This window comes from Cervus canadensis, chromosome 18 (genome assembly GCF_019320065.1).
Source record: "Cervus canadensis isolate Bull #8, Minnesota chromosome 18, ASM1932006v1, whole genome shotgun sequence".
In the NCBI taxonomy this organism is placed as follows: domain Eukaryota; kingdom Metazoa; phylum Chordata; class Mammalia; order Artiodactyla; family Cervidae; genus Cervus; species Cervus canadensis.
The window spans coordinates 15,721,208-15,747,213 of NC_057403.1; the positions used below are offsets into that span (position 1 = coordinate 15,721,208).

The 26,006-nt window shown below is 56.4% G+C and overlaps 2 protein-coding genes across 7 annotated transcripts in view; both read right to left on the reverse strand.

Moving 5' to 3' along the window:
* The window catches only part of MEGF8 (multiple EGF like domains 8), a 41,211-nt gene extending 25,865 nt beyond the window's left edge, over positions 1-15,346 (reverse strand). The window contains exons 1-12 of the mRNA XM_043434938.1: positions 14,404-15,346; positions 8,575-8,738; positions 8,131-8,337; positions 7,023-7,203; positions 6,849-6,937; positions 5,799-6,214; positions 5,207-5,352; positions 4,952-5,074; positions 2,775-2,929; positions 2,357-2,476; positions 1,868-2,012; positions 1,611-1,774 (exon numbers count right to left, since the gene is read on the reverse strand). Of these exons, the coding sequence (XP_043290873.1) occupies positions 1,611-1,774; positions 1,868-2,012; positions 2,357-2,476; positions 2,775-2,929; positions 4,952-5,074; positions 5,207-5,352; positions 5,799-6,214; positions 6,849-6,937; positions 7,023-7,203; positions 8,131-8,337; positions 8,575-8,738; positions 14,404-14,590 (2,097 nt within the window). The 5' untranslated portion in view covers positions 14,591-15,346. The remainder of the gene's footprint in view (positions 1-1,610; positions 1,775-1,867; positions 2,013-2,356; positions 2,477-2,774; positions 2,930-4,951; positions 5,075-5,206; positions 5,353-5,798; positions 6,215-6,848; positions 6,938-7,022; positions 7,204-8,130; positions 8,338-8,574; positions 8,739-14,403) is intronic.
* A 381-nt stretch (positions 15,347-15,727) lies between these two features.
* Positions 15,728-25,823, reverse strand: TMEM145 (transmembrane protein 145). 6 transcript variants are annotated; one of them, XM_043434998.1, is made up of 15 exons: positions 25,282-25,802; positions 24,425-24,499; positions 24,234-24,311; positions 24,064-24,150; positions 23,882-23,983; positions 23,697-23,781; positions 23,519-23,590; positions 23,333-23,401; positions 22,782-22,862; positions 22,616-22,694; positions 22,373-22,466; positions 21,476-21,648; positions 19,776-19,896; positions 17,027-17,233; positions 15,728-16,077 (listed from the first exon to the last, which is right to left on the reverse strand). In XM_043434998.1, the coding sequence occupies exons 1-15, from the start codon at positions 25,729-25,731 to the stop codon at positions 15,997-15,999; spliced, it is 1,854 nt and encodes a 617-aa protein (XP_043290933.1). In that variant the 5' UTR covers positions 25,732-25,802; the 3' UTR covers positions 15,728-15,996. The 6 variants fall into 6 exon arrangements, with proteins under 6 accessions (XP_043290933.1, XP_043290931.1, XP_043290932.1 ...); XM_043434996.1 differs by having other exon boundaries at positions 15,728-16,552; positions 25,282-25,789; XM_043434997.1 differs by lacking the exon at positions 21,476-21,648 and having other exon boundaries at positions 15,728-16,552; positions 25,282-25,789.
* Positions 25,824-26,006: the final 183 nt, after the last annotated feature.

A 26,006-nucleotide genomic window follows, 5' to 3' on the forward strand; every position in this document is an offset into this window, starting at 1 on the left:
GTATGTGTTTTTATAACTGTGAAAGGGGGGAACAACCCAAGTATTCACCATGGGTACACGCACGCTAAGTTGCTTCAGTCGTGCCTGACTCTTTGCGACCCTATGAACTATATAGCCCAACAGGCTCTTCTGTCCATGGGATTCTTTAGGCAAGGATACTGGAGTGGGTTGCCATGCCCTCCTCCAGGGGATCTTCCCAATCCAGGGATCAAACCAGTATCTCTTATGTCTCCTGCACTGGCAAGCAGATTCTTTATCACTAGGTCACCTGGGAAGCCCATGGGAGACTGTTTAAATAAACTAGAACACTACGGCATTAGAATGTAAATGGAATATTATGAAGCTGTTAAAAAGAGAGAGAGTGTTTCCTAACTTCTGCTATGGGACACTTGCCAGGATACACCAAGAAAAAAAGGAAAGTGGCAGTACAGTGTAGACGACATGTTACTTTTTCCGCAAGAAACAAAAAATAATTAAATATCAATTTACTCGTATTTGAATAGGTAAACTGTGGAAGGATAGATAAGAAATACAAACACGCCAAAACTGCTGAGCCTGCACGAGGCAACTACTGAGGCCCATGCACCTCGAGCCTGTGCTCTGCAACAAGAGAAGGCGCTGCAATGAGACGCCCACGCACTGCAATGAAGACTATCCCCCTCACTGCAACTAGAGAAAGCCCGCCCACAGCAATGAAGACCCAGCACAACCAAAACTAAACAAACAATTTTTTAGAAAAGGAATAAAGGTCTGACACGTGCCACAACACGGATGAACCTTGAAAACGTTTGCTGAGTGGATGAAGCCACACACAAAAGGCCATGTATTATATGCTTCCATTGTACGACCTATCCAGGGTTAACAAATCCAGATACAGAAAAAGGTTAGTGGTTGCCAGAGGCCAAAGGGAGGGAGGAGTGGAGAGTGATGCCTTAATGGATCTGGGGCTTCCCCTCGGGGTTATAAAAATATTTTCGAACTAGAGAGTGGTGACAGTTGTACAATATCGTGCATGTGCTAAATATCACTAATGGTAAATTTTATGTTGTGTGTTATCTCACCACAGGTTTTTGGAAAAAAAAAAAAAAAAGTCAATAGGGAAAATCAGATCCTTGACTGTGAAGACTTAAGGGGTAAACACAAGAGTGATAAAGGTCCATTTGAGGGTTTCCCTGGTGGCTCAGTGGTAAAGAATCCACCTGCCAATGCAGGAGACACAGGTTCAATCCCTGGTCCAGGAAGACCCCACATTCCATGGAGCAAATAAGCCCCTGTGCCACAACTATTGAGCTTGTGCTCTAGACCCTGAGAGCTGCAATTACTGAGCCTGCACGCTGCGACTACTGAAGCGCATGCACCCTAGAGCCCATGCTCCTCAACAAGAGAAGCCAGCACAGTGAGAAGCCTGTGCACCGTAACTCGAGAGCAGCCTCTGCCCTCCGCAACTAGAGAAAAGCCTACGCGGCAATGAAGACCCAGCACAGCCAAAGCCAAAGATAAATAAACAAATAAAAACAATTTTTTAAAAAAGATCCATTTGAAAAAATGAGAACTCTTAAGACCAGGCCCTTCGACACTCCATGCTGGGCTCCTCACCCCGGCTTCCCCACCTTGTCAGGCTGGGAGGCGTTGGGCGGCTGCTGGAAGGTGAGCAGGTGCAGGCCAGGCAGGAAGCTCTGGGTGACACAGGCCTCCAGGGAGGTCACAAAGACAGGAGCGGGCCCCCACCAGCCCACGGTGCCGGAGATCTGCTCCCCGCGGCAACGGGCCTGCTCTGTGGGGACAGGAGGGTCGGGAGAGGGGAGTCGGTGTGCGGTGCTGGGCCGCCCCCCCCACCACCCTCCCCACGCTGCCACTGGACACTCACCAGGCCGAGGGAGGCAGCTCTCATTGTGCACGCACCAGCCCAGGGCGCCGGGCCCCCGGGGGGGAGCCGCGCTGCTGCTGAACGCCAGGCAGGCCTGGCAGTCACCCAAGAGACGGCCCAGGCCCAGGCAGCTGGCAGCCGGACACTGCAGAGAAGGGATACGTGGCAGTCACCACCCACGAGAGCTTAAGGGACCGAGGATTCAGGAGTCTTGGGGCAGAAAAAGGTCAGGAAATTGAAGAAAGGAACTGAGAGCCGAGCTGGAACCAGAAAGATCAAGAGGACACAGGTGGGGAATCTAGGGACAGAGTCAGAAGCACAAAAGGATGGGGAAGAGGGTCAAAGGGTCAAGGGTCAGGAATGCCCATCTCAAGTGTGAAAATGAGTCTCCCACGCGCAGCAAAGTCCGTCTGGACTTGGTTTAGGCAGAAAAAGACACTGAGGACCAGGTCTTGTGCTAGGGCACAGAGAACAAGGACAGTCACTCACAGCCCCCGAGGGAGTCCCAGGAGGCAGGGCGGCTTGGCAGGCCCCCTGACACCAACTGCATTCAGGGTCTCGGGAGCAGACGCTGTGGTCCGTGTACATGGAGCAATAGTCCAAGTGGTACTGCAGAGAGGTGGGTAGGAAGGAGGGGGCACTCAGACCTAGCACCTCCTCCCACGCCCCCGCTCACCTTGATGGTCCCAGGGGACCCCAACTGCTCAGAACATTGAGGACCTCTGCCCTCAGCCCCAGGGACCACCATTCCTCCTCCCCCGGACCTGGGGTCTGACCTCCCTCCTATTACAGCCCTCGGGATCTCTTCCCCTTCTCCCTGGGACCCACCCCCACACAATTTCCCTTAACCATGGGAACCAGGTCACCTCCTCCCCAGCCACCCTCTCCCTGTCACCCCAGTGCTCACGTCTGGAGCAGGCGCCTGGAACACAAAGGGGGGCACCTTGTAGGCCATCAAGTCCCCACGGGGCCGGCCACTGTACCCCCCGGCCACCAACAGGACACTGCCGCCAAGCACAGCCGCCACGTGTGAGTACCGGCCACTGGGAGGCGCTGCTCGGCCTAGGAGAATATAGACCCCTCAAGGACATGAGACCGCCCCACAACTCCCCCTCTCACCTTCATGGTTACCCACGTAGAGGACCACCCCTGAGCCCCCCATGCTTCAACCCCACTCGTCCAACGAGGCGCTCCCAGCCTGCCTGGCCCTGCTCCGGCCCTAGTTCTCTCATCTCCTGGAGCTCCCACACCACTGCCCAAGTCATCTTTCAGACAGAGCATGCTCTCTGGGATCAGAAGGACTTGGGTTCAAATCCTGGGTCTACCACTTCCTTACATGGGTTTGTGTGGACTCCGGGAGTTGGTGATGGACAGGGAGGCCTGGCGAGCTGCGGTTCATGGGGTCGCAAAGAGTCAGACATGACTGAGCGACTGAACTGAACTGAACTGAACCACTTCCTTGCTTTCAAATCACAGATCAACTGCTGACTAGTTGTGTGACCTTGGGCGAGAGATTGGATTTCTCTGAGTCCTGCTTTCCTCCTCTGTAAATGAAACCTTGCCCTTGGGGAGCTGAGGTGGGCTACCTGGCTCTCATCTGCCTGACACCCGCCTTCCTCCAGGGACAGCCTCTGCGTTTCCTCTGGGAAACCACTCCTCCCACTCACATTCCCCAAGGCTCAAGTCGAGCTGGCCTGGACTCTGGCAGCAGTGGGGCTTGAGCCCAGGCTGATCAGAGTCAGTGACTAGTTCAAGGAGGGAACATAATTTCTACTATTGTTGGGGGAAAGATACGGTCTTCTTCCCAGGCATTTTAAAAAAAATCATTTTAAATTAAAGGATAATTGCTTTACAATATTGTGTTGGTTTCTGCCATAAATCAATATGAATCAGTCACAGGTATATATCTGTCCCCTCTCCGGGCATTTTAAAAGGGGTGAATATAATCGCAGAGCTGCTGGTGACCATCTACAAAAGCAAACCTGCCAGAGACTGAAGGAAACTAGGCTGAGAACTGGAGAGAGACATGGCCGAGGCCATCACATGAGCACCTGGATCCAGGCCAGCCTGCAGCCAGTTTTCACTCAAGGGAGTCAAGACATTCTTCTTTTTGCTTAAGCAGTAGGCTTTCTGTCACTTACAACCAAGAGTTCTGACTGATGAGTACCTATATGCTCTGTAAGTGCAGGGGACCTGGCCCAGGGATCAAAATCTACAAAGAAAGAAGAGGCCTCCAGAAGCCTCACACTCTGGTCTATCCAGTGAGGGAGCCTAAAGGTGGGCTGGGATTGGAGGCCTCCAATGCTAGGCCAAGGCTTTATTTCTGACGGTTAAACAGAGTTCCTTACGGATCCCTCCTCCTGCCCACCCCTTAAATGTTACTGTCCCTTCTCTTACGCTTGTCCTTTGTCCTCACCCTTCTATTCAGTAGGGTGGGGAGAACAGATGGGCCTCTGGGAAGTCCAGAGCCCGCTGAAAGGATATACCCGGCTTGTGCACACAAGTATCTTTCTGAGGAGAGGGCCTGTGATTTTCTTCCATTTGCAAAGCTGTCCCTGATCTCCTGAGCTTGAAAGGCTTCTCCACGCGCCCTCCAGGTGAGCCCTCTGGCCCTGCGCTCTTAGGACGGTGTATTGGGCCCCTCCTGGACGATGCTCACTTGTTCTTCGCTTTATCAATTTATTCTCACCAGAGCCCAGAGGTTTAAGTGTTATTACAGTTTTCAGAGGGGGAAGCTGAGGTACAGACAGATTAAATGATGGCTTTTACACAAAAAGTTGTTGAGGAACGGCCATTCCACTTCAGCATCTGCCCACTGTCTGACCTTGAGAAAGGCGCTTCTTTGGAGGCAGTTCCCTGGGACGACTGAAAACTGGCAAAACCTCAACTGCAACCCAGATCTGATGCTACTGAACGTGTCTCCCATCTGCACAGCAACAATGCCCTGGTCCTGCCTCCAGTGCAGCCATGCCTCCTAAAGCCAGCTCCAAACAGGACCGGGTGGTTTCTGCCCAAAGCCCCACATCACTATGGGGGCACATGTGACCCTCAGGAGCCCCTGACAGAAACAGAGGGGCCACTCACCCTCAGGAGTTCCTGGAGGGGCCAGCTCGGCCCCTGACACCCACTGATGGCAGCCCAGGTGGTAGAAGAAGATGCCATCTTCATAGCACTTTTCCTCCTGGTAGTGGGTATGCACATTGCCCCCTGGGGAAGGAGGAGAGGGGCACAGCTGGCCAGCCTGGGGGAGGTGAGGGCATCCATGCAGGGGGTCTCAGCTCAGACGTGGGCCCCTGGCAGGCAGGCAGGTGGGCAGGTGGGCATGGGCAGCCTCCTCACCATAGACCACCATGTAGTTGCCCAGGACACTGGCCGTGTGAAAGGCTCGCTCCCGTGGGCCCTGAAGTCCATCCCGGCCCTTCAGGGTGGTCCACACGCGCCGATCCACGTGGAAGAGCTCGGTGGAGTTCACCCGCACAGAGAATCTGCCGGGGAGGGGTGGGAGAGGGGCTCAGGGCAGGAAGGGCCTCTCTCCCTCCTCTGGGCTCTTAGGAGTCATGATCCCCCAGGGTTGAGACTGGCTTTACTAGATATTTATCCTCTTGGAACTAGCAACATCTCATGGGCAGGACCCAAGTCTGACAGATCTCTGGGATCCCTGCATAATCTAGCCAGGGCTGGACACCAAGCAGAGGTGAGGGGGATGGATCGGCGAGTGGGCGTGCGTGGGGAAGCATGTGACCAAGAGATTGGATGACAGAGTAGAGAATGGGTGAGTGGGTGAGCAAATGAATGAGTGAAGGAAGAAAGGAAGGGGAGGCTGAGTGACCGCAGGAGTCTATCAATGGGCAAAGACCGCTAAAGCCTAAAGGCCCGGGGTGTTGGGCCAGGCCCGGCTCTGCAAGGCGGGGGTGGAGGGCAGGTCACTCACCGGGCAGTGGATGGCCGGTGTCCACCATGAACCAGCAGGGCACGGGAGGGGGCATGGAACACCATGGAATGGCCGGTGGCGGCAGGGGGCCGCCCACCTGCTGGCATCACCTGCTCCCAGTAGCCCCCACTGGTGCCGTCGAGGCGGAAACGGAAGAGGCCGGAGGAGAAGAGGTCGTGCTGGGTGCGGCCACCAGACACATAGAGCCAGGTGTTGTCCACGAGGGCTGCCGCGTGACCTGCCAGGCCGGGCGGCCCCGAGGGACTGGAGGCAGGTGGTGCCAGAAGCTCCCAGCGACCACCGCCCATCGGGTTAAAGGCCCAGATGTCGCTGGTGAGGGTGCCATCAGCCAGCTCACCGCCCATCAGCACCAGGGAGCCGGCCCAGGCCACAGCCACGTGGGAGTGACGGGCAGCCTGTGAGGAAGAGACCAGGATGCAGAGATGGAGAGGGAAACGGGCGGTGCCACCCAGAAGGACAGGGACGGCCAGCCAGACGGAGATGCCGAGACAGGGCAGGATGGAGAGACAGACAGACACACGCCAGGGGAGAAAAGAAGAGAGACCCCGAGAGATGGACACGTGCGAATACAAAGAGAGGGGTGGCAGAGAAACACAGGAAGAGGAGGAACTGTCAGCGAGAAACGACAGAGACCAGGAGAGTCAGATGCAACCCAGAGGGCAGGAGGCGCAGAGACCCAAACAGCAGAGATGCAGAGTCAGAGACAAAAACAGAAGGGGAAGACGCAGAAAGGAAGACAAAGGAAGAAGAAAGAAAAGCACGAGTGGGAGGGGTCGGTGACCCTGCATAAAGCTGCAGGGGCTGGGGATGTGCGGGGTAACAGGGTCACTCTGGGGCGGCGTCGACTCAGTGGACGTAAGTTTGAGCAAATTTGGGGAGATAATGAAGGACAGGGAAGCCTGGCGTGCTGCAGTCCATGGGGTCGCAAAGAGTCAGACACGACCGAGCGACTGAACAGCAACTGGGATGCCCCGGCTGGCTCCCAGAGTGGACAGGCTCCCCCAGGCGGGGCAGAGGTTGGGGCCATACCGGGGCAGGGCTCAGGTCCCAGCGCTCCCAGGTGTTGGCAGAGAAGTTGTACAGGACGAGGTCACCCAGGGCGCGGTTGAGGTCCTGGCCTGTGGAGAGGAGGACAGTGTCAGGCCCTGGCCCAGGCTGCCAGGCCTCCAGACCCCAGACTCAGATCATATGCCATCTGCTCACCTCCGAAAACAGCCAGCAGCCCCGGTGGGGACAGGAAGGCCCCGGCTGCCCCGATACGGGCAGAGAAGGCGGGGTCCCCGGCACTCACGTTGTGCCACCAGCCAGCCCCCTGGTTCTCCCACAGGTGCAGGTCACAGGCGCGTCCCAGGAAACCAGGCTCACAGCGGCACGGTCCCAGGGGCTGGGGGGAAGGGGACACACAGGCAGGGACAGACAGACAGAAACAGGCACCAGAGACAACAGCCAGAGTGAGACAGGCGGAGCAGAAAGTGAGGAGAGAGATGAACACGAAAGGAGACGATGGAAAAACAGAGAGGCAAGGAGAGAGACGGGAAGGAGACGGAGAAAGAGATGGACACAGAGACACACCCAGAGGGAGGCGGAGCAGTGGAGAAAAGAAGCCAGACCAGCAGAGAAAGGAAAAGGAAAAAGACCCGGAAAGAAAAACGAGGACAGACAGAGAGACAGGTTGGAGAAAAAAAAACAGTGGTGAGGTCAGGGTCGGCCTGGGCTGCAAGAACTCAGGTCCGGGGAGGTCAAGGCAGGGAGGGCTCGAAGCTGATCCAGTCCCAGAGCTGGACATGCATGGCTCAGGCCCTGGGTCAGTGGTCAAAGGTCAGAAGTCATGGGATTTCCCTGGCAGCCTAGTGGTTAAGATTTCACCTTCCAATGCAGGGGTGCCTCCCAGCCAAAAAACCAAAACATGAAACAAGCAATATTGTAACAAATTCAATAAAGACTTGGGGGAAAAAAAAAGTCAGAAGTCACAGCTGGGGGCCCAAGCCAGACAGAGTGGAGGGGTGGGAGTGGGAGGGTGGAGTCGGGCCTGGCAAGAGGAAGGAAGGCAAGTTCACATGTGACAGGTGGGTTACAGGTGAGGCTGGGAGTGGGTTCAGGCCAAGGAGGGGCCCCCGGTGGAGTGGGATGGAGTCACTCCCCAGGTGGGGGAGTGGGGAGTTCTGCAGGAGGGAGCAGGGTCCCGGGGTGGGGTCAGCATCCTGGGAGAGGGCAGGCTGGCAGGGGCTGTCTCAGGCAGGAGCAGAGTCAGAGCCAGGAGGTGGGGGTGGAAGGTGTGGCCACAGGCCGGGGTCCAGGGGGACAGGCTCACCGAGGCGCAGGTGCCGTGGCTGCCGCAGTAGGCTGAGCACTCCTGCAGGCCACAGTCGGGGCCCCCCCAGCCCGGCTCGCAGACACACACCCCTGGAGGCTGGCACTGCCCGTGGCTGCGGCAGCCGCCCGGGCACAGAGAGAAGCGGAAGGAGGCGTTGAAGCCCAGCAGGTTGTAGTTGGCATCACTGAAGAGGTGCAGCAGCATCTGCAGGCATGGGGTACGGGGCTCTGGGGCGGCACGGACGGAGGTCTGCTCCTGCACCCCCCACCCTGGGGCGCCCCATCTCCTGTCTTTGTCTCTCTCCACCTTTCTTTGCCCCTGTATCCTTCCGATGGGTGCCGAGTGCCCTGGCCTCGTGTTTCCCTCTGTGTGTCTACCCCCATGTCCTACACACTTCGCTTGGCTCCTCGAGCCACGGCCCCGCAGCCCAGCCCCACCAACCTTGCCCGAGGAAGCCTCGATGGGCGGAGGCCGTGTGCTCCCACTCAGACTGGCCAGCAGGGGCCCGCGCGGGGAGTCACCGTCATACACAAACAGGTAGTCGTAAGTGCATTCTGTGTCCAGGAAAAGGAAGTCCAGTAGGATCCGGTGCTGGGAGCTCGGGGCTGAGCGGTGAGAACAGGGAGGCCGGGCTCAGACATGGACCCTCCCCTTCCTGCCTCCACGCAGCCCACCCACAAACACCAAGCCCTGCTCCTCACGATGCTGGGCCCAAAGATGAGTCAGGCCTGGGCTTTGCCTTCAAGGGACTCCCAGGCTCCCAACCCAGGGAGGATGGGGCTGCAATAGCAAGAGGGACAGAAGCTCAAAGAAAGGACAGTATCAGCCCTGAGAAGGGCTCCTGAGATCAGGCCAAACACCCCCAATCATTCAGATGGGAAAACTGGAGTGCAGAGAGGAACCCCATCCCAGTGGTCACAAAGAACTGTTCCCATTTATTCTTGAGCCTTGGCCACGCCTAAGCCTGAAGGTCAGGGTTCATGCCCGAGCAGAAGGGAAACTCCCAGATGGAAAAGGGCCTCTGTGGGTGTCCTGAGTTCCAGGCTCAAGAAGCTCTAAGGGAAGAGGCCTGTTTCTTTCCCCTGGGCAAAGACCAAACCCTGTAGCACCACAGCTCCTCTCTGCCCTGACCTAGGGTCTCTTCTCTCTGTGTACTGTACTAGCTAAGGGCACAGCTTCTGGAGCCAGACTGCCTGGGCTCAAATCTTGGCTCTGCCACTTACTAGCCACTAGTAAGTTGTGTGACATTGGGCAAGTCGCCAGACCTCTCTAGATCTGTTTCCTCATCCGTAAAATGGGGATATAATCACTGTGGTCGATGCAAACTTCTTGGTCACTCCTCCCATCAAGGGATGAGGGCTGGACTTCACCAGTGGTACAGTGGATATGTATCCACCTGCCAATGCAGGGGACACAAGTTCAATCCCTGGTCTGGGAAGATTCCACATGCTGCGGAGCAACTGAGCCTGCACTCCGGAGCCCATGCTCCACAACAAGTCACCGGAATGAGAAGCCCACACTTCATAACTAGAGGAGCACCACTTGCCACAACTAGAGAAAGCCCATGCACAGCAATGAACACCCAGTGCAACCAATAAATAAGTAAATTTTTAAAAATTAAAAAAAAGAGAGAGAGATAAGGGCTGATTCCTGACCCCTTGTATCTGGGAAGAGACTAGCTTGGCCAATACACAACAGCAGATGTGAGGCTCTGGGACTCTCAAGGCGAGATCAGAGGAAGCCTGCCACTTTTACCTGGGCCTCGTAGAATATGCCTTCTCAGAACCCAGCTGTCATGCTATGAAAAGCCAGCATCACGTGGAGGGGCCATGTGTGGGTTTCCCAGCTGTCAGTCCCAGCTGAGCCGCCAGCTGCCATCAACTGCCCGCCCGTGAGGGAGCATCCTGGGTGCCTGGCCCAGACTATTCAGATGACTGACCACACGGGCCGTAACGGATAAGGCACCTTAAGTGCTGACTTATGATGGGGCCTCACACTTCATAATGCCACTGCTCCTGGCACTGTCACCATTCTTGCTCTCTGTCTGGTTCCAGAAGGTTCTCTCACCCCATGTCTCTCACTAGGGGCTCAGGGAGGTCTTGTGGGCTGGGGCAACTAGGAAACCTAGGTTCCAGCTCTGCTCGGACCTGCTGGAGGACCAGCCCCTTTCCCATGCTCCTCATTACACCTGTCTGCGCACTGGAGGTGCTCATCCACTCTTCACTAGTTCCTGGGGCTCTCGGGGCCTCAGTTTCCTTGATGTAATTTGGGGATGATTCTCACCCACCAAGGCTGGTATGACGATCCCAGATGGTGACTCCAACATGCCAGCGCAGGCCTCCTTCCTGGCTTCCTGTTTTCCCCTGACAAGGCTCCCTGAAGGATCCCCCTGGCTCGACCTCTGGTCCTTGCCCTCCCCTGCTCAAAAGCCCTCAGTGATTCCCCACCATCTCCAGGAAAAAGTTCAGCTCCCTAACTGGGGGTTTGGAGTCTCAACCTGCCCCACATCTCCCCATGGCTTACAGTTCAATCAGGAGCTGAGCCTTTGCACAAGCTCCTCTGTCTTGAACACGTTCTCCCTTCCTGCCAGCACACTTCCCCACCTTCTCCAGGAAGCCTTCCCTGATGCCCCCTGGCCGGGTGAGGGGTCCCTCCAGGTTCTCTTTCCAATACAACCTCCATTTCTCTGGGCCAGGACCATCTGTGTCCACCTCTGTCTCCCCTGCAACCGAGGCGGCCCACAGGACAGGGCCTGGGCCTACTCATCTTGTGGGTCCCTCCCCGATTCTGCCCAGCACAGGGCCTGGTGCTGAGCAAAGGCTCAGGAAACACTGGATGAAGGAAGGAAGAAATGCACCAGACAGAATACTGAAGCTGGCACCTCCCCTTCTGGCTCTGGCCAGAGCCCCCAAGAACATCACACAGAGACCTCGAGCTGTGGTCAGGAGAACGCGGAAGAACCATTCAGCCAGGCCGGGCAACCAGACCTCCCAGAATCTTACCAGCCTCAACCACACTTTAAAGCTCTGTCCTTAGAATCACAACAAACACATCTTTGTCAAGTGTCTGCCAGAGGCCGCCGGCTCACCATCTGCCTTCCTGAAGTTCCTCCCTGAGTCCAAGTCCTTCTGTTTCCGTCCAACAGGGGCCTAATCCCCAGACCATGCTGGACAGAGATCTGAGCCCAAATGCCCCTGCTTTTCAAAGGCTTAATGCCTCTTATTCATAAGGATGTTATGAATCCTTATGAGCACTGGGCCCAATGAAGTGTGAACATGGTTTAAAAAAAAAAAGTAAGTGCGTCATTTGCTTATTTTTTTAATAGATGGGGGAACATGTTGGTTCTTAGAGGTGACAGACACTGGGAAGGATAGGACCTCAAGGAGGAATCCAGAAGTCTCCCAGACACCTCCTTACCGCAACATCCAGCCAACTGGTCCCCAGGTCTCATGTGTGAAACGTCACACGTCTCTCAGCATTCTCCGTGCCTCTCCACCCACTTAGTTCCTGCCCCAATTCAGAACTCATCCTTTCCCACCAGACAAGCACACCAAGTCTCCAGTCTGCCCCTTACCCAGCCTGACAGCGACAACCCACTCCTGCTCAAAATCCCCCTCTGGCTCCCCACCAATCCCCAGAGAAAAGTCAAGCTGTTCAGTGTGACATTCAGCGCCTTTCCTTCCCTGTTTCTGGCCTGCTTTGCTCTTCCCAGCCAACAGTTCGGCCAGATCAGATGAGCTGAGACAGGGTTTTGAGACCCACCAGTCCTCCCTTTTATTTTGCTGGCGGCACATGGGATCTTAGTTTCCCAACTAGGGATCAAACCCATGTCCCCTGCAGTGGAGACTTAACCTCTGGACCACAAGCCCCTGTTTTGTCTTCATAGGGCTATTCCCTTTTCTCACCCGGTACACTCCTAACCCTGAATATTCGTTGGAAGGATTGATGCTGAAGTTGAAGCTCCAATACTTTGGCCACCAAGTCCGAAGAGCTGACTCACTGAGAAAGACCCTGATGATGCTGGGAAAGCTTCAGGGCAGGAGGAGACGGGGGTGACAGAGGATGAGATGGTTGGATGGCATCACCGACTAGATGGACATGAGTTTGAGCACACTTCAGGAGATAGTGAAAGACAGGGAAGCCTGGTGTGCTGCAGTCCATGGGTCGCAGAGAGTCAGACCAGACTTAGCGACTGAACAACACTCCAGTGCATGTTTCAGAACCCTGCTCAGTGGCTGCCCCTCTGTGACTCCCAGCAGAGTCTCTTCACTCCTCTAGGCCCGTCTACCCAACCAGGCACCTCTTTCCGTCTCAGCCCTGGGCACACTGGAGGCTGAATGTCTGTGTCTGGCCTTACCATCCCCAAGCAGGCTGGAGCTCTTCAAGGCCAGAGAACAATTTACATCCCCAATGCATACACACACTTCCCATTTTCTTCTCAACCCCTAGATGAGGACGGCCCCCACATTAGGGACAGACACACTCAACCCCAAGAAACATGCTTCACTCATACCCCACACAACAGCCAGAGATCTTCTAAACCATAAACTGGATCATGACTTTCCTTGTTTAAAACCTTCCATGGATGCCCTGCGTCCCCAGATAAAGACCAAGCTCCAAAGCCTGCAAAAGGAGGTCTGGCACAACCCAGGCCCTGTCACACCTCTGGTCTTCGCCCAGGATCTCCTCTGGGGGACTCCCACCTCTCCGCAAAGGTCAGCTCCTCATTTGCTGCCAAGGGAGGCCTTCCTAGACTTCTCTAGCTCCTCCACCTCCTTATGATCCTCAGGGCACAGCTCAAAATCACCACATCCTACACCTTTTGGTTCCTCCCAACCCTCCAGCCTCTGGCTCACTGTCTTCTTGGATTCTGTGTCCTAACACACAGATATCTTAAAGAATCTGCCTGCAATGCAGGAGACCTGGGTTCAATCCCTAGGTCGGGAAGGTTCCCCTGGAGAAGGGAATACCCACTGCAGTAGTCTTGCCTGGAGAATTCCACGGACAGATGAGCCTGGCGGGCTACAGTCCATGGGGTCCCAGAGAGTGGGACTCACACACACAAAAGCATCATACACTCTTATTTCCAGGCTTTTGCACGGGCTAGTCTCCTTACCTGGAATGTCCTTTTGCTCTCTCCTACATATGCCTCTGGTCTCAAGCATAGCCCAGGCTAAGTCAGATGCCATCTCTGAGGTTCTCACTCCCTAGGAGTGGGTTTGTTTCCCCCACTAGACTGGGAGCCCAGAACAGTAAAGATGGGGCCTTTGCACAGGCTATTTCCTCTTCCTGAATGCTTTTCTCCTCCTCCTGGCTGATTCCCACAGGTCTTTAGTCCTCAGCTCAGACATCTCCTCCTCCAGGAAGTCTTCTCTGCTCCTACTCACCCCACAGAATCAGGTACCTCCTCTGGGCACCCCCAGATCCGTGGGGTTCCTCCATCACAGCCCCGACCACACCAGGATGGACTACTAACGTGTTTGTCTCCCCCACTAGATTCCAAGCCCCAAGTCATCACAGAGTGCTGAGGCTTGTGGGTCTCTCTGCTGAATCCCAGTGGCAAAGGCAATACCTGGTACATGAATGACTGAAAAACTGCTTTCATTGAAGTACTTTAAAAAGAACAACACTAATAATCCTAAGACCATTTATTGGGTATTTACTATGTACCAGGCACAGTATACCTGTTCTCATTTAATTGCAATAGCCCTATGAGGTGAGTACTATTACTATCACCACAAGCAGGGAGGGAAAGCCAAACCTTAGAGAAAGGAAGCCACCTGCCCAAATTCACAAAGCTAGGAAGAAGCGGAACCCAAGTTTGAAGCCAGGTGGCTGGGCTCAAAGCCTGAGTTTCCAACAACTTCTTTTTAAATGAAGCTTTAAAAAAATTTTTTAATTTATTTTTACTTTTTTAATCACATCAAGCGGCATGCAGGATCCTAGTCACCACCAGAGATGGAACTCTCAGGTCCCCTGCAGTTGAAGCACTGAGTCTTAATTGCTGGACCACCAGAGTAGTCCCTAAGTATCTAAGGATTACTCAGAACAGTCCGCACTGATGCTGTGGCTTGTAATTGTCCATCTGGTCTGGGTGCAATTCCCAGACCAGACTTCAAGGCCTTCCAAGGCAGGGTCCAAGTTGGCTGCATTTCAGAGCAAAGGGCCTGGACCAGAATGGGTTCTGGGAACGTGGTCAGTGGATGAACGAGGGCACAAATGAATGAATTAGCGCACCAGCGGGTGTGTGACCCACGCGGCCCCACTCACCCTCGATGAGCCATTCGCAATTGCCATTGACGCTGTAGTTGCCCGCACCATCTGTCACGAAGCCTGGAGCCTCCCGCAGCACTTGCCGCTGGCCCTTGCAGTCCCCTGCCTGGGCTCCAGGGGACAGTGGCCCCAGCACGGCCAATGATATAGCCAGCGCCGCAGCCAGAGCCCGGCCCAGGGCCATCGCCGCCTCCTCCCGTACTGACGGGTCGTAAAGCCCCGGAGAGGGCCTTCCACCCCGTTTGAAGCCCTGCAGACCTCTATGGATGGGACATGGCCTTGTAGACCAGCGGGGTCCAGGAGCCGCTGGGACAGCCGCTGTCGCCGGGCTCTGGAGATGGAGGAGTGGGCCTTACAGACCCATGGAAAACCCTATAATGGGGGTCGTTATGGACGGGGCAGACCCTTAGGGGCCATGGGAGTCCCTTGTAGACATGGGCCCCCATAGGCTAGCTGACCCCATAAACGATGTCCAGCAGTTACAGTCGAGGGCCGCTGCAGGCCGAAACGGACCTTATAGACCACTGGGGTCCCCGGTGGGCGAAGGGGTGTACAGTTCTGCGGGGGCCTACATCAAGGATGCGGACGTCCTGGACCGGAGGGTCCTCCGGGAGAGAACCCTCCAGTCAGGGGCGGGGCGCGAGCGGGTGCCCGGGGCAGAGTCAGTCTTCAGGGGCTCAGGCCTGGACCCCACAGACGAACTCGCTTGCTCACCCACCCGCGACTCCCGTCCGAGCCGGATGAGCCAGATCAGAGAGACGAGGGGACGCTAGGGCCAGAGCGGCCAAGGGAAGACTCGCTGGGAGGGCGAGAGGGCGGGGGCCTAGCGGCCGCTGTGGAAAGAAAAATAGAGAGGAGCCGAGGAGTTGCAGAGACGCAGGTCAGAGCGGCCCTGGGAGGACTGCAGAGCACCCAAGCCCACCCCTCCGCAAAGGGAGACTTCCGGAAACGTCCCCGCCCATTTGTTCCTAGACGCAGGCGCAGCTGTGACCGCCTCAGCCGGTGAAGTGAGAATTACACATGCGCAGTGCTAAAATCTTAACCCAAACTCCCGGTGCAGGTGGCTGAGCAAAGCAACGGCCACTGGAGGGCGCTTCTACCTATAACTGGGGCAGAGAAGGTAAAAATAAAGCTGTACAGTAAGAGGACTCTGCTAGATGATGATTCATACCTTCAGGGCTCTCCGATTATGGGTCAACAAAAGGTCAGGTTATGCAGGTCCCTCACAAGATACCATTTCACAGTTGGGCACACTGAGGTCCTGGAGTGGCTCGTGTTCAGCCCGGTCTCTGAGCACTATCAAGATGTAAAAGAGCCCATCTTAAAGATAAAAACTCAACGAATCCTCTTTATTTTGGCAAGAAGGGGAAAAAGTCTTTCTGCCAAGGACCTGAGGGAGGGCCTCCGGGATGGAGATAGGGGGGCAGAGTACGGGTCCGAGGTCACAGAGATCCAGGGGAAGGTTTCAGAGTCGAGAGTAGCTTCACAGTATCTGTCCTGGGAGCAGTGAGTGGCTCGGGGTCGCGGATTCCTGGAGAACCTCAGGCAGGGTCCCGGCGATCGTCACTGGTGTTCCGGGGTCCGGCGGGGTCAGAGGTCTCGGAGGGGGCCAGGGGGCCGGAGGTCACGGAACAGCGGGAGCCCAGAATCCGGTGCCGCTCGGGGCAGGGGCTGAGGGAGGGGACGGGGAGAGCGGCTCCCGCGGGACCGTTTGGCACGAGTCAAAGGGGGACTGGGCGGGAGCAGGACACTACGCACCCCTACCTGGGCGCGCGGGGTGGGGAGGTTTGGCAAGGCCGGGGATGACAGAGCCCTGGGGCCGGGTGAGAGAGGGGATCTGGAGCCCGGCCGGGGCCCGGCGCGCGGCCCATGGGGCAGGGGCGGGCAGGGGTGCTCAGACCGGGGGTGCGGTGCCCCCGGCCGTGTGCATGCTGAAGTACTCGGTGAAGCCGGTGTGCGGCGCCGCTGTCTGGGGCACGAGCGGCTGGTAGGGCGGCGTCGGGCCATCCCAGCTTGGGTCGGCCGCCTTGGGGAACCGAGAGGAAGGGGACGGGGAGGCCGCGCCCGGCTCGGCCATGGTCACCACGCGGCCCCTCGGGGCCGCCGCCGCCGCCACCACCGCTGTCTCCTCCACCTGCTTCCCGGCCTGGGAGGGGGGTCAGGATCAGAGGCCGTCCTGGACCCAAGGAGGGGCAGATGCGGCCCCGAAGGCCCGTCCCCCTCCCCGCGATGATCCCCCCTCCCGAGGTGTGGGCGCAGGGGTCAGTTAGGGGCGCCTGGGCAGTGGGGCCAGGTACTCAAGCGGGGGCGTCGGGGTGCGCCGGGCGAACTCCCGCGGTGGCCGGGGAGGTGGGGGAGAACCGCGGAAGGCCAGCGGCGGCGGGGGCACCGCGCGGGGTGTCTGAGGGGGCGTACGCAACAGCGCCAGAACCCAGTCTGGCAAGGTGGGCGCGGGCGCCGGGGGACGGTCGCGGCGTGGCGTGGGGGCGCGGGGGTTGCGAAAGGCAGGGGGTGGGCTCAGGCGCCTGGGCGTGGAGGGCGGTGGAGGGGCAGGGAGCGGGGTCAGGTACTCCAGGGGCGGCGCCAGCAGCTCCTCGGGCGCCGGGGGCGCGGGGCTTACGCAGGAGGCGGGCGGGGGTATGGAGAAGAGCTCCGTGAAGTTGGGCACCGAGTCGCTGATGAACGTCACGTTCCCATAGACGTGCTGCGGGAAGGCCTTGTCTGCGGATTGGCTGCCTCCAGGGCCCGGGGCTCCGGCCGAGGCGATCTGCGACGTGCGCACGTGGTACGGAAAGTTCTTGTTGGCCGCCGAGGGGCGCGTCATGATCTGGGACGAAGGGCAGGCGCAGGTTTGAGAAGGGCTGTCCAGGCCCCAGGCTGCCTTCATAAACAGGAGCCCTAAGGACTCCCCCGTTCACTTGATACTCCCGCTTCTCTGAACCCTTGAACTGGATTTGGCACCTCCTCTGGGCTCTCACGATGTCCTGGGCTCTAACTTTCAGTCCGTCACCACTCTTTACTACTCTGCAGGTGCTTCCTCAGTCAAAGCCCTGCGCTCCCAGTTATCACTGAATGGTTAAGCTGCAGCATCCTACGATATCTAGTAGGATGTGAGTGTGCTAAATCGCTTCAGTAGTGTCCAACTCTTTTCGACCCCATGGACTTAGCCGGCCAGGCCCCTCTCTCCATGGGATTTTCCAGGCAAGACTACTGGAGTGTGTTGCTGTGACCTCCTCCAGGCGATCTTCCCCACTCAGAGAATTGAACCTGGGTCTCAGGTCTCCTGCACTGGCAGGCAGGTTCTTTACCACTAGTACCACCTAGGAAGCCCATCTAGTACAATCGTTACTAGCTATATGTGGCTAATTTAAAATAACCAAAATTAAACTAAAACTTTTATTTCTCAGTCACACTGGCCACATTTAAGTGTTCAGTAGCCACACAGCGTTAGTAGCTATTGTATGAGACAGCACAGGTGGTAGAATATTTTCATAAACAGAAAATTTAATTGAAGAGCAACTGACAGACTCTAGAACGTTAACTCCTTGAGAGCAGGTACTTGATGGCTCTTTTCCCTGCTGAATCCCCAACATCTTCTCGAATAGTGCCTGACACATAGCTTATAGCTCTCAATACATAATGGTTGAATGTAGAGATGTCTCCGGAATTAGCTGGCTGGCCACAAGGGCAGGGACTGGGGTGACCCTAGCACTGCACGCGGGAGCCCAGCTCAGTCCCTCCAAGGTTGTTGCTGAGTAAGTGAACAAGGAGCTGAAACCAGAGCAGTCAGAGCTGTGCTGAGCTAATGTGAGCATTTTTAGGAAGGAAACTGGTCGAAAGTGAAATACAGCAGAAAGGGCACTGTGTCCAGTGTTCTGAGCCCGCACCCCACCTCCTGGCCCCACAGTTCACTGAGTATGGGTTCTGGGGCACACTGATTAAACTCCCAGAATCAAATAAATAAATAAACTCCCAGAACCTCACTGTACAAAAGGAGTTGCAGTGCCTACATGAAAAGATGAAGAGAGGGTGGAAATGAAAACCGCTGGCGCAGCCCCTAGCACATGGTGTGTGCGTGTGCACTAAATCGCTTCAGTCGTGTCTGACTCTGTGTGACTCTATGGACTGCAGCCTGCCAGTCTCTATCCATGGGATTTTCCAGGCAAGAGTATTGGAGTGGGTTGCCATGTCCTCCCCCAGGGGATCTTCCCAACCCAGGGATCAAACCTGCATCTCTTAGGTTTCCTGCATTGGCACGCAGGCTCTTTACTGCTAGCACCACCTGGGAAGCCCTGGCACATGGTGGGTTCTCAGCATTTCGCCTCTCTCTGTCCCTCTGTGACTTCCTGCAGAGCCTCAAGAGGAACCATCCCAGGAAAGTGAGTCTGTAACTAAGTCGGGTTCCAGGGTAGACCATGGGGAACCTGGCCCCCTCCCTCAGCGGCTGAGTATATTCCCAACAAAGAATACATGGTGGACCCCTCAAGTCAGGAGTTGGGACCCTCAGCAATGCCTATTTCCCTGTCTGGTTCCCACTTATGCCAGATCTTCGGTCTGCTAGAGAACCCCACCACTCCCACCAATGGCCGCAGAGCCTGGCAGGTCACCTCCCCTCTCTGGGCTTTAGCTTCCCCTCTCTGTATAGTGGTTTTAATGACTATTATCCATCCTGCCCTGGGGTTGCTCTGCCAAGTAAACAAGACATAAAATAACATAAAAAACAAGAAATAAAGGCATATGGGTGTTCCCAGCATGAAACAGAGGCTGGTTTGAGAAAGGTGCCCACTGAATGGTTGATGGATGGATGGAAGAATGAATGAACAGACGGACTGGACTGTCTCCCAGAAAGCCAGATAGGATGTAAACCAGCGCAAAGAAGAGATTTGGTGCTGGTAACCCCTGCTGCCATTCATATCTAGGCCCCCTGGAGCCCCAGCTTGACCCAACCCAGTGGCTTCTTCCTGTGATGGAGTGCCAGAGATGGGAGGATGTGAGGGGGCCGCGGGGGAGTAGAGACCAAGGGGCTTAGGGAAGGCAGTGGGGATACAGAAGGGGAAAGTGAGAGTCTGGGGACCCAGGGTCAGGATGGAAATGGGGATGGGGCAAATAGAGTAGGGCTGGGGGAAGAGCCCAGGACACAAAAGTAGGAGAGAGGAATAGAAGAGGGTGGACTCTGGGGGATACAGTGGAACAGCCTGCAAGGACCCAGCAGGCTCTCAGTAAGCTTGTGTTGAATGCCTAAAGGATGAATTGAAGGAAATGGATCAAGCACTCAGAACAGAAGCTCAGGCAGCTCAAGGATGGACGGCCTCATGCATCCTCCACCCGCTGGTTTCCCACCCCCTCCCACCCCGGAGGCCCAGCCTCACCAGGAACACGCCGTGGGCATACAGATGGATCCCCAACTGGATTCCATTGACAATCTTCTCCCGGGCCCACTTGGGGATCCCGAAGTTGGCGATCAGGGCCATGACCGGAACTGCAAAGAACCTGAAGGGGAGGCAGTGGGTCTGTAGAGACACCATCCCTGCCTTCCACCCCACCCCATGGCCCCAAATCCCCTGCAATGCACACACACACACACAGGCCCCAAGTGGGTCCCAAACTGGAGGGAAGCCAGTGTGACCTTCAGAAGCCAGAGGTTAAAAGGAGACAGGAATCCCACTGGCCTGGGAAATGTGGTGAGGGGGGTGGGCAAGCAGTAGGTTGAATTTAACTCAGTTCTACCCCCACCACAAATTCTGGCACCTGAGAGGAAATCAACAGATGTTTGATGACTGAATTAACATATGATAATAACAATTAAGGACTTATTGCATGCCAGACCTGTTACTAAGCATTTCATGAATACACACTCATATAACTCTCACAGTGACTCTATGAGGCAAGTACAATTTCTGTCCCTATTAAACAGGTGCGGAAACTGAGGCAGACAGAATTTAATTGATGTGTGTAATGTCACACAGTTTACAAGCTTTAGAAAGTGAAGTAAAACTGTTAGTCACTCAGTCATGTCTGACTCTTTGCATGGACTGTAGCCTGCCAGGCAAGAATACTGGAGTGGAAAAAAAAAAAAAAAAGAATATTGGAGTGGGTTTCCATTCCCTTCTCCGGGGGAATCTTCCCAAACCAGGGATCAAACCCAGGTCTCCTGCTGCATTGCAGGCAGATTCTTTACCATCTGAGCCACCAGGGAAGCCCCACAAGCTTTAGAACTGGGATCTAAATCCAGGTAATCTGGCTTAGAATCCACCTACTTGGGACTTCCCTGGTGGTCCGGTGGCTAGGACTCCACACTCCCAATCCTGAGTTTGATCCCTGGTCAGGGAACTAGGTCCCACATGCTGCAATTAAGAGTTCACATGCTGCAACAATGATCCCACATGCCTAAACTAAGACCCAGTGCAACCAAATAAGTAAATAAATATTTAAAATGCATATATGAGAAAATAAAGTCATTTAAAAGAATCCACCTACTTTACTGCTTTGTGTGTGTGCTAAGTTGTTTCAGTCGCGTCCGACTCCGCAACCTTCTGGACTGTGTAGCCCACTAGGCTCCTCTGTCCATGGGATTCTCCAGGCAAGAATACTGGAGTGGGCTGCCATTTCCTCCTCCAGGGGAATCTTCCCAACCCAGGGATCACACCCATGTCTCTTATATCTCCTGCGCTGGCAGGCGGGTTCTTTACCACTTGCGCCGCCTGGGAAGCCCTTAACTTTACTGCTATGCTATATTAAATGAAAAGAATCACAACTACTTTTTGTTGGACATTTACTTTGTGCCACACTCAAAGCCCTCATCTGTTGTCCTATGCACTCTCAAGACACCCATTTGCAGGAGATACTCTGGACAATCCCTCTTTCTGAGTAGGCAACCTGAGGCTTTTATATTTTTTTCGTTTTGGGAAAGGAATCGTTTCCAGGTTACACAGTGAGTAAGTGGCAGACTCTGGTGACAGCTGCCTAACTTCAAGTCCATCTGCCTCCCAGAAGAGAGTCTGAGTTGAAGACAGCCATTTCTGGGGAGCCAGGGAAGGCATGGACAGGTTGGGGGCCCAGCACATCTCACCAGAGGGTGTAGGCAGCAAAGAAGGGCACGTAAAAGGGCTGCTTCTCCGGGAAGTGGCGCAAGGAGACGAGCACAGCATAGGAGAACCACACGTAGGCCGCCACCTGCAGCCCAATGAGCCCGTAGCCCGCTGGCGACTCATAGGTGTACAGGACCTGGCCCGGGTCAAAGAACTGGACCCAAGGGAGAGGGTCAGTCACAGCCCTGGCCTTTGGCCCTCCTCACAGGGACCCCAGAACCCACCCTCAAACACCCTTAAGGGCACAGAGGTACTTGATCAGGACAGAAGCAGTAGGAGAATGAGAGATGGAGATGAAAGGATAGACGCAGAGAAAGTGAAAAGATAGAAACTATCTCTGCTACCATGGCTCAGCACAGAGCTGAACACCACCAAGTGTAAGTTTTTCTGTTTGCACCAAGTTGATGAAGCAGGTCTTATTTTCACCCCATTTTACAGAAGGGGAAAACTGAGGCTAAGCAGGAAGCCTTTCGGCTAAAGTCAAGGTGATATATAAAGCCTTAGAGAAGTTCCCTAGGGTAGGTAAGACCCTCCTCATTTTACAGAAGCAGCAGCAGATCTGGGGGTGGGGTGGGCATCAGTCAACATCAACCAGCTGGGAAATGGGAAAGCCAGAGTGGACTCCAGGTCTGTGTGACTCCTGAACTTAGTCATGACACTGAGCATGAAATGTGACAGACAGCGAGAGACAGAAGGAGGAGGAAGAGAGCCACGTAGAAAGACGGGAATGCACTTAGGGAGACAGATGGGAAGGCGGAAAACCACAGAGTGGGGGAGAGAGAGCCAGGAAGAAGACTAGCAGACAGGTGGAAGAGGCCACTAAAAGCTTTGGGGCCTGGGGAGGACGGAGCAAAGCCTGAGCCTTTAGGGGGACGCACCTCGGCCTCGTAGATGAGCAGCGCCACGTGGGTGAGGGTGTACAGGGTCATGTAGACAGACAACTTCACCGAGCCCGAGTGGCTGATGCGGCCCCTGGCGGCAGGCCATGAGGGGAGACAGCAGGGGTGGGGGCCGTCAGAGAGGAGGGGGTAGCCACCCCCTCCCCCAACCCAATCTCTGCCCTGCCCCACTGCCCAGCCACCCCATCCCCGCCGTGCTCCCTCCCGCCCCAGCGTGGGCACCGTGTCACCGTGAATCCCTTCCCCAGAAGGATCAGCATCAGCAGGAAGATGAGGAAGCTGGAGGAGAAGAGCAGCTTGGCTGGTAGAAGGAGGAGAGGGCAGCTCAGATGCAGGGTTCCGGCCGGGGGAGGAGCCCCACACCCTCCCAGGCCCACTTTTTTCTCACCCAGGATCTTCAGGCTCTCGTTGCCAATGCCATCCGTGGCATACTGGCCCCAGTAGATGCAGAAAAATAGGAGGCTTAGGACTGAGGGGAGGACAGGCAGCGAGAGGAAAGGACAGACACCGGCTTTAGAGCATCACTCTTCCCCAGCACTGTGATCCAGACGACCAGAGCCCTTCGCTCATCCCCATTAGGATTTAGACTCTCTACTCCTGCTGACCTCCTGGGATACTCTGAAGTCCAGGCCCCCAGCCCCTCCTCCCTCAGACCCAGGGGTCCAACCCCCAGCCCCTCCTCCCTCAGACCCAGGAGTCCAGGCCCCCAGCCCCTCCTCCCTCAGACCCAGGGGTCCAACCCCCAGCCCCTCCTCCCTCAGACCCAGGAATCCAGACCCCCAGACCCTCCTCTCTGAGACCCAGGAGTCCAGTCCCCAGCTCCTCCTCCCTCAGACCTAAGAATCCAAGCCCCCAGCCCTTCCTTTCTTAGGCCTAGGTATCTGAGCCCTAAGCTCCTCCTCTCATAGAACTTAAAAGTTAAGATACTCTAAACCTCACCCTCCACTCCTGCTGCAGCCATGAACATTTTATAAGTCGTGTGAAGCAGCTGACGACCTTTCAGCAAATCTAAGAGGAGGGTAAAGGAAGGCTGTACACAGACAAGTTGGCTGTCCTCCACCCTGTCCCCCCTCCCCCATCTTCCCTCTCCCCCCTCACTCCGCCCCCACCATGGGCCAGACTCACATCCAAAGTAACAGGAGAGGAGGAAGATGAGGATGAAAATGAGGAGGAAAGTCACATCAGTCTCCAGGATCCCTGCCAATTTGGCGGAAGGAGGAAATCCTGCAGTCAGGAGGGGTCTTCCCTCAACAGGCTCCCAGTTCTAGGTTCCCACCGAGATACTGGGTCCCCGCGGGCTCACCAAACTCATCAGCAGAGAAATGCCGTGTCCAGAAGGACTTGCCGTTAGTGAGGACCATCTCATACTCCAGCTGCAGCCCATCTCCCTATGGGGAGTGTGGAGGCCTGAGGAAGGGGGGCAGGCGCAGCCCTGGGCAAGGAGGGGGTTGGCAGGAAGGCAAGGAGGAGAAGGCCCCAGTCACTTACGCCACACTTGCTGAGCGCAATGTACCACCACCTTTCACGCACCGAGCGGAAGCTGCGGCCACTGGAGCAGCTCAGGTAGCGAGTTCCCTCCTCTGACACCACCTGAGGAGAAACGCAAAGGCTGAAGCCTGCCTGGACCTTGACCTTCAGCACCTGCCCATTCCCCCAGGCCAGGCCCATACCTGACAGCCTGACCAGGCATACTGGGTAGTGAGGTTGATGACCTGGTTGTTCTCTGGCCTGATCACTGACTCCTTGGCCAGGCAGTCCTAGGCGAGGGCAGGGATGCGGTCACTCCTTGGCCAGCTTCAACCTTCTCCCCCCTCCCCTCCACCTTCCTCACAGACTTCACCTTGTCCCCTGCCTTGTACACGGCTGGCCACTGGGATGGGTCATCAAAATAGAGGAGGATGTTCTGACAGCACTTGGCCTGCAGACCCAGAGATGGGGGGGGGGGGGGGTTGGGGAGCTGGGGTAGCCCTTGCCTTGGGAGGCCAAGGGGGTGTCCAGCCTCAGCATGGTGAGTGGTTGGGGGAGGCTCACCTCAGGGTATCGGAAACGGAAGTCTAGTCGGCCGTAATCCGAGAGGAAGCAAAATCTCGTCAGGAACACCCAGTCCTGGAAAAGGGGCCCACTCAGACCTTCTTCTGAGCCCCTTGAGAACTCTCCTTGATTCCATAGTCCCCCCCTCAACTTTTCCTCCCTACCCTGGAGTTCCTGGTTTCCTGAGAAGCATAAAGGGGACCAGGTCACCTCCAAAATTCTTCTGTTATCCTTTCACCTCGGTTCCAGGATTCCTGCTTCGGATGTCCCCCAAGTTTCTTCCCCTACTTTCAAACACTTCTCCCATTTCCCAGGTGCCAGAGAAAGCCTGGAGGGCCAGATCCCCATCCTGGACATCTTTTGTCACAGGCATACATACATACATACACACAGACACACACACACTGGAGACATCTTTTGTCACAGACACACAAAGACACACACACACACAGTGGTCCCAGAGCCCATCAGATGCTGGGGAGTATTCCAAACGGCCCCCTCCGGGACCTGAGCAGGAATGTGAACTCAGGCTCTCTTGCAGTGAAAAGTGCTGTCCCTTCAGCACCACCTCGGCGTCCCCCACCCCCACCCCAAACTCGGACTCTCCCAACCCCGCCCCCCTCCTTGCCCAACTCTGACCTCAATGTCCCTCCTACAATTCCTGAGGCTCCTCTCTACCCCCGGGGCCCCCGCAGCCTCAACCCAGACCCAGTCCCTCATCGCCCCTGGCCCCACGCCCCCAGGCTCTCAGGAACCTTCCGGGAGGGGCGGCAGGGGGCGGGGCGGCACCTCCCCCTCCTCTCCCTCCGGTCCCTCTGGGGCCCGGCGGGTGGCAGGGGAGGGCCGGGCGCGCTCACCTCCTTGGAGCTGAGGTTGCCCCGCACGTACTTGGCCCGGGCGTGGGGGGGCAGCGGCAGCAGCAGGAGCAGCAGCGGCGGCAGCAGGCGGCGCAGAGCGGGCGCGCGCGGGGGCTCCATTCCACCCGCTCCGGCCCCGGCCCCGGCCCGGGTTCCGCTCCCGCTCCCACTCCGGCCCGGCGACGGCGGCGAGAGCGCGCGGGCCGGCTGGCGCGCGGCCCCGATTAAAGGGGCCGCTGGGCACCGCGCTCCCTGCCTTCTCCTCCGGAATGACCCGGCCAGGTCCCTTCCCAATCGCCGTGGGAGGGGCCGCCCCTTTCCCATCCGCACCACCCCTCTCCAGCCCCAGTACTCCCCATGGGGTGTCTCCTTGATACCTCGGGCTCCCGGTGTCCTAAAATGAACTCCAATGCATTCCCCCAGTTCGAGCATCCTCCTCCAGGCTGCCATCTCAGGATGACCCACAACCCCCTGGCCCCAGCTCTGTTCTGACCTCCCCTCAGTTTGGCTCCCAAATTGCTCTTTGATTACCCATCCCCGCCCCCATGACAGCCATCACCAGCTGTGGCCACTCCAGATCCCATGCACCCTGTGAAGTTCCTACAGAAACACAGAGGCAGAGTGGGTAAACCACCTGTTCTGGGTCACACAACTCCAAGGTGGTAGAGAGCCCTCAGCCACAACCGCTACACCCTGCTGCCTGACCCTGTTCTGTCACTGCTTAC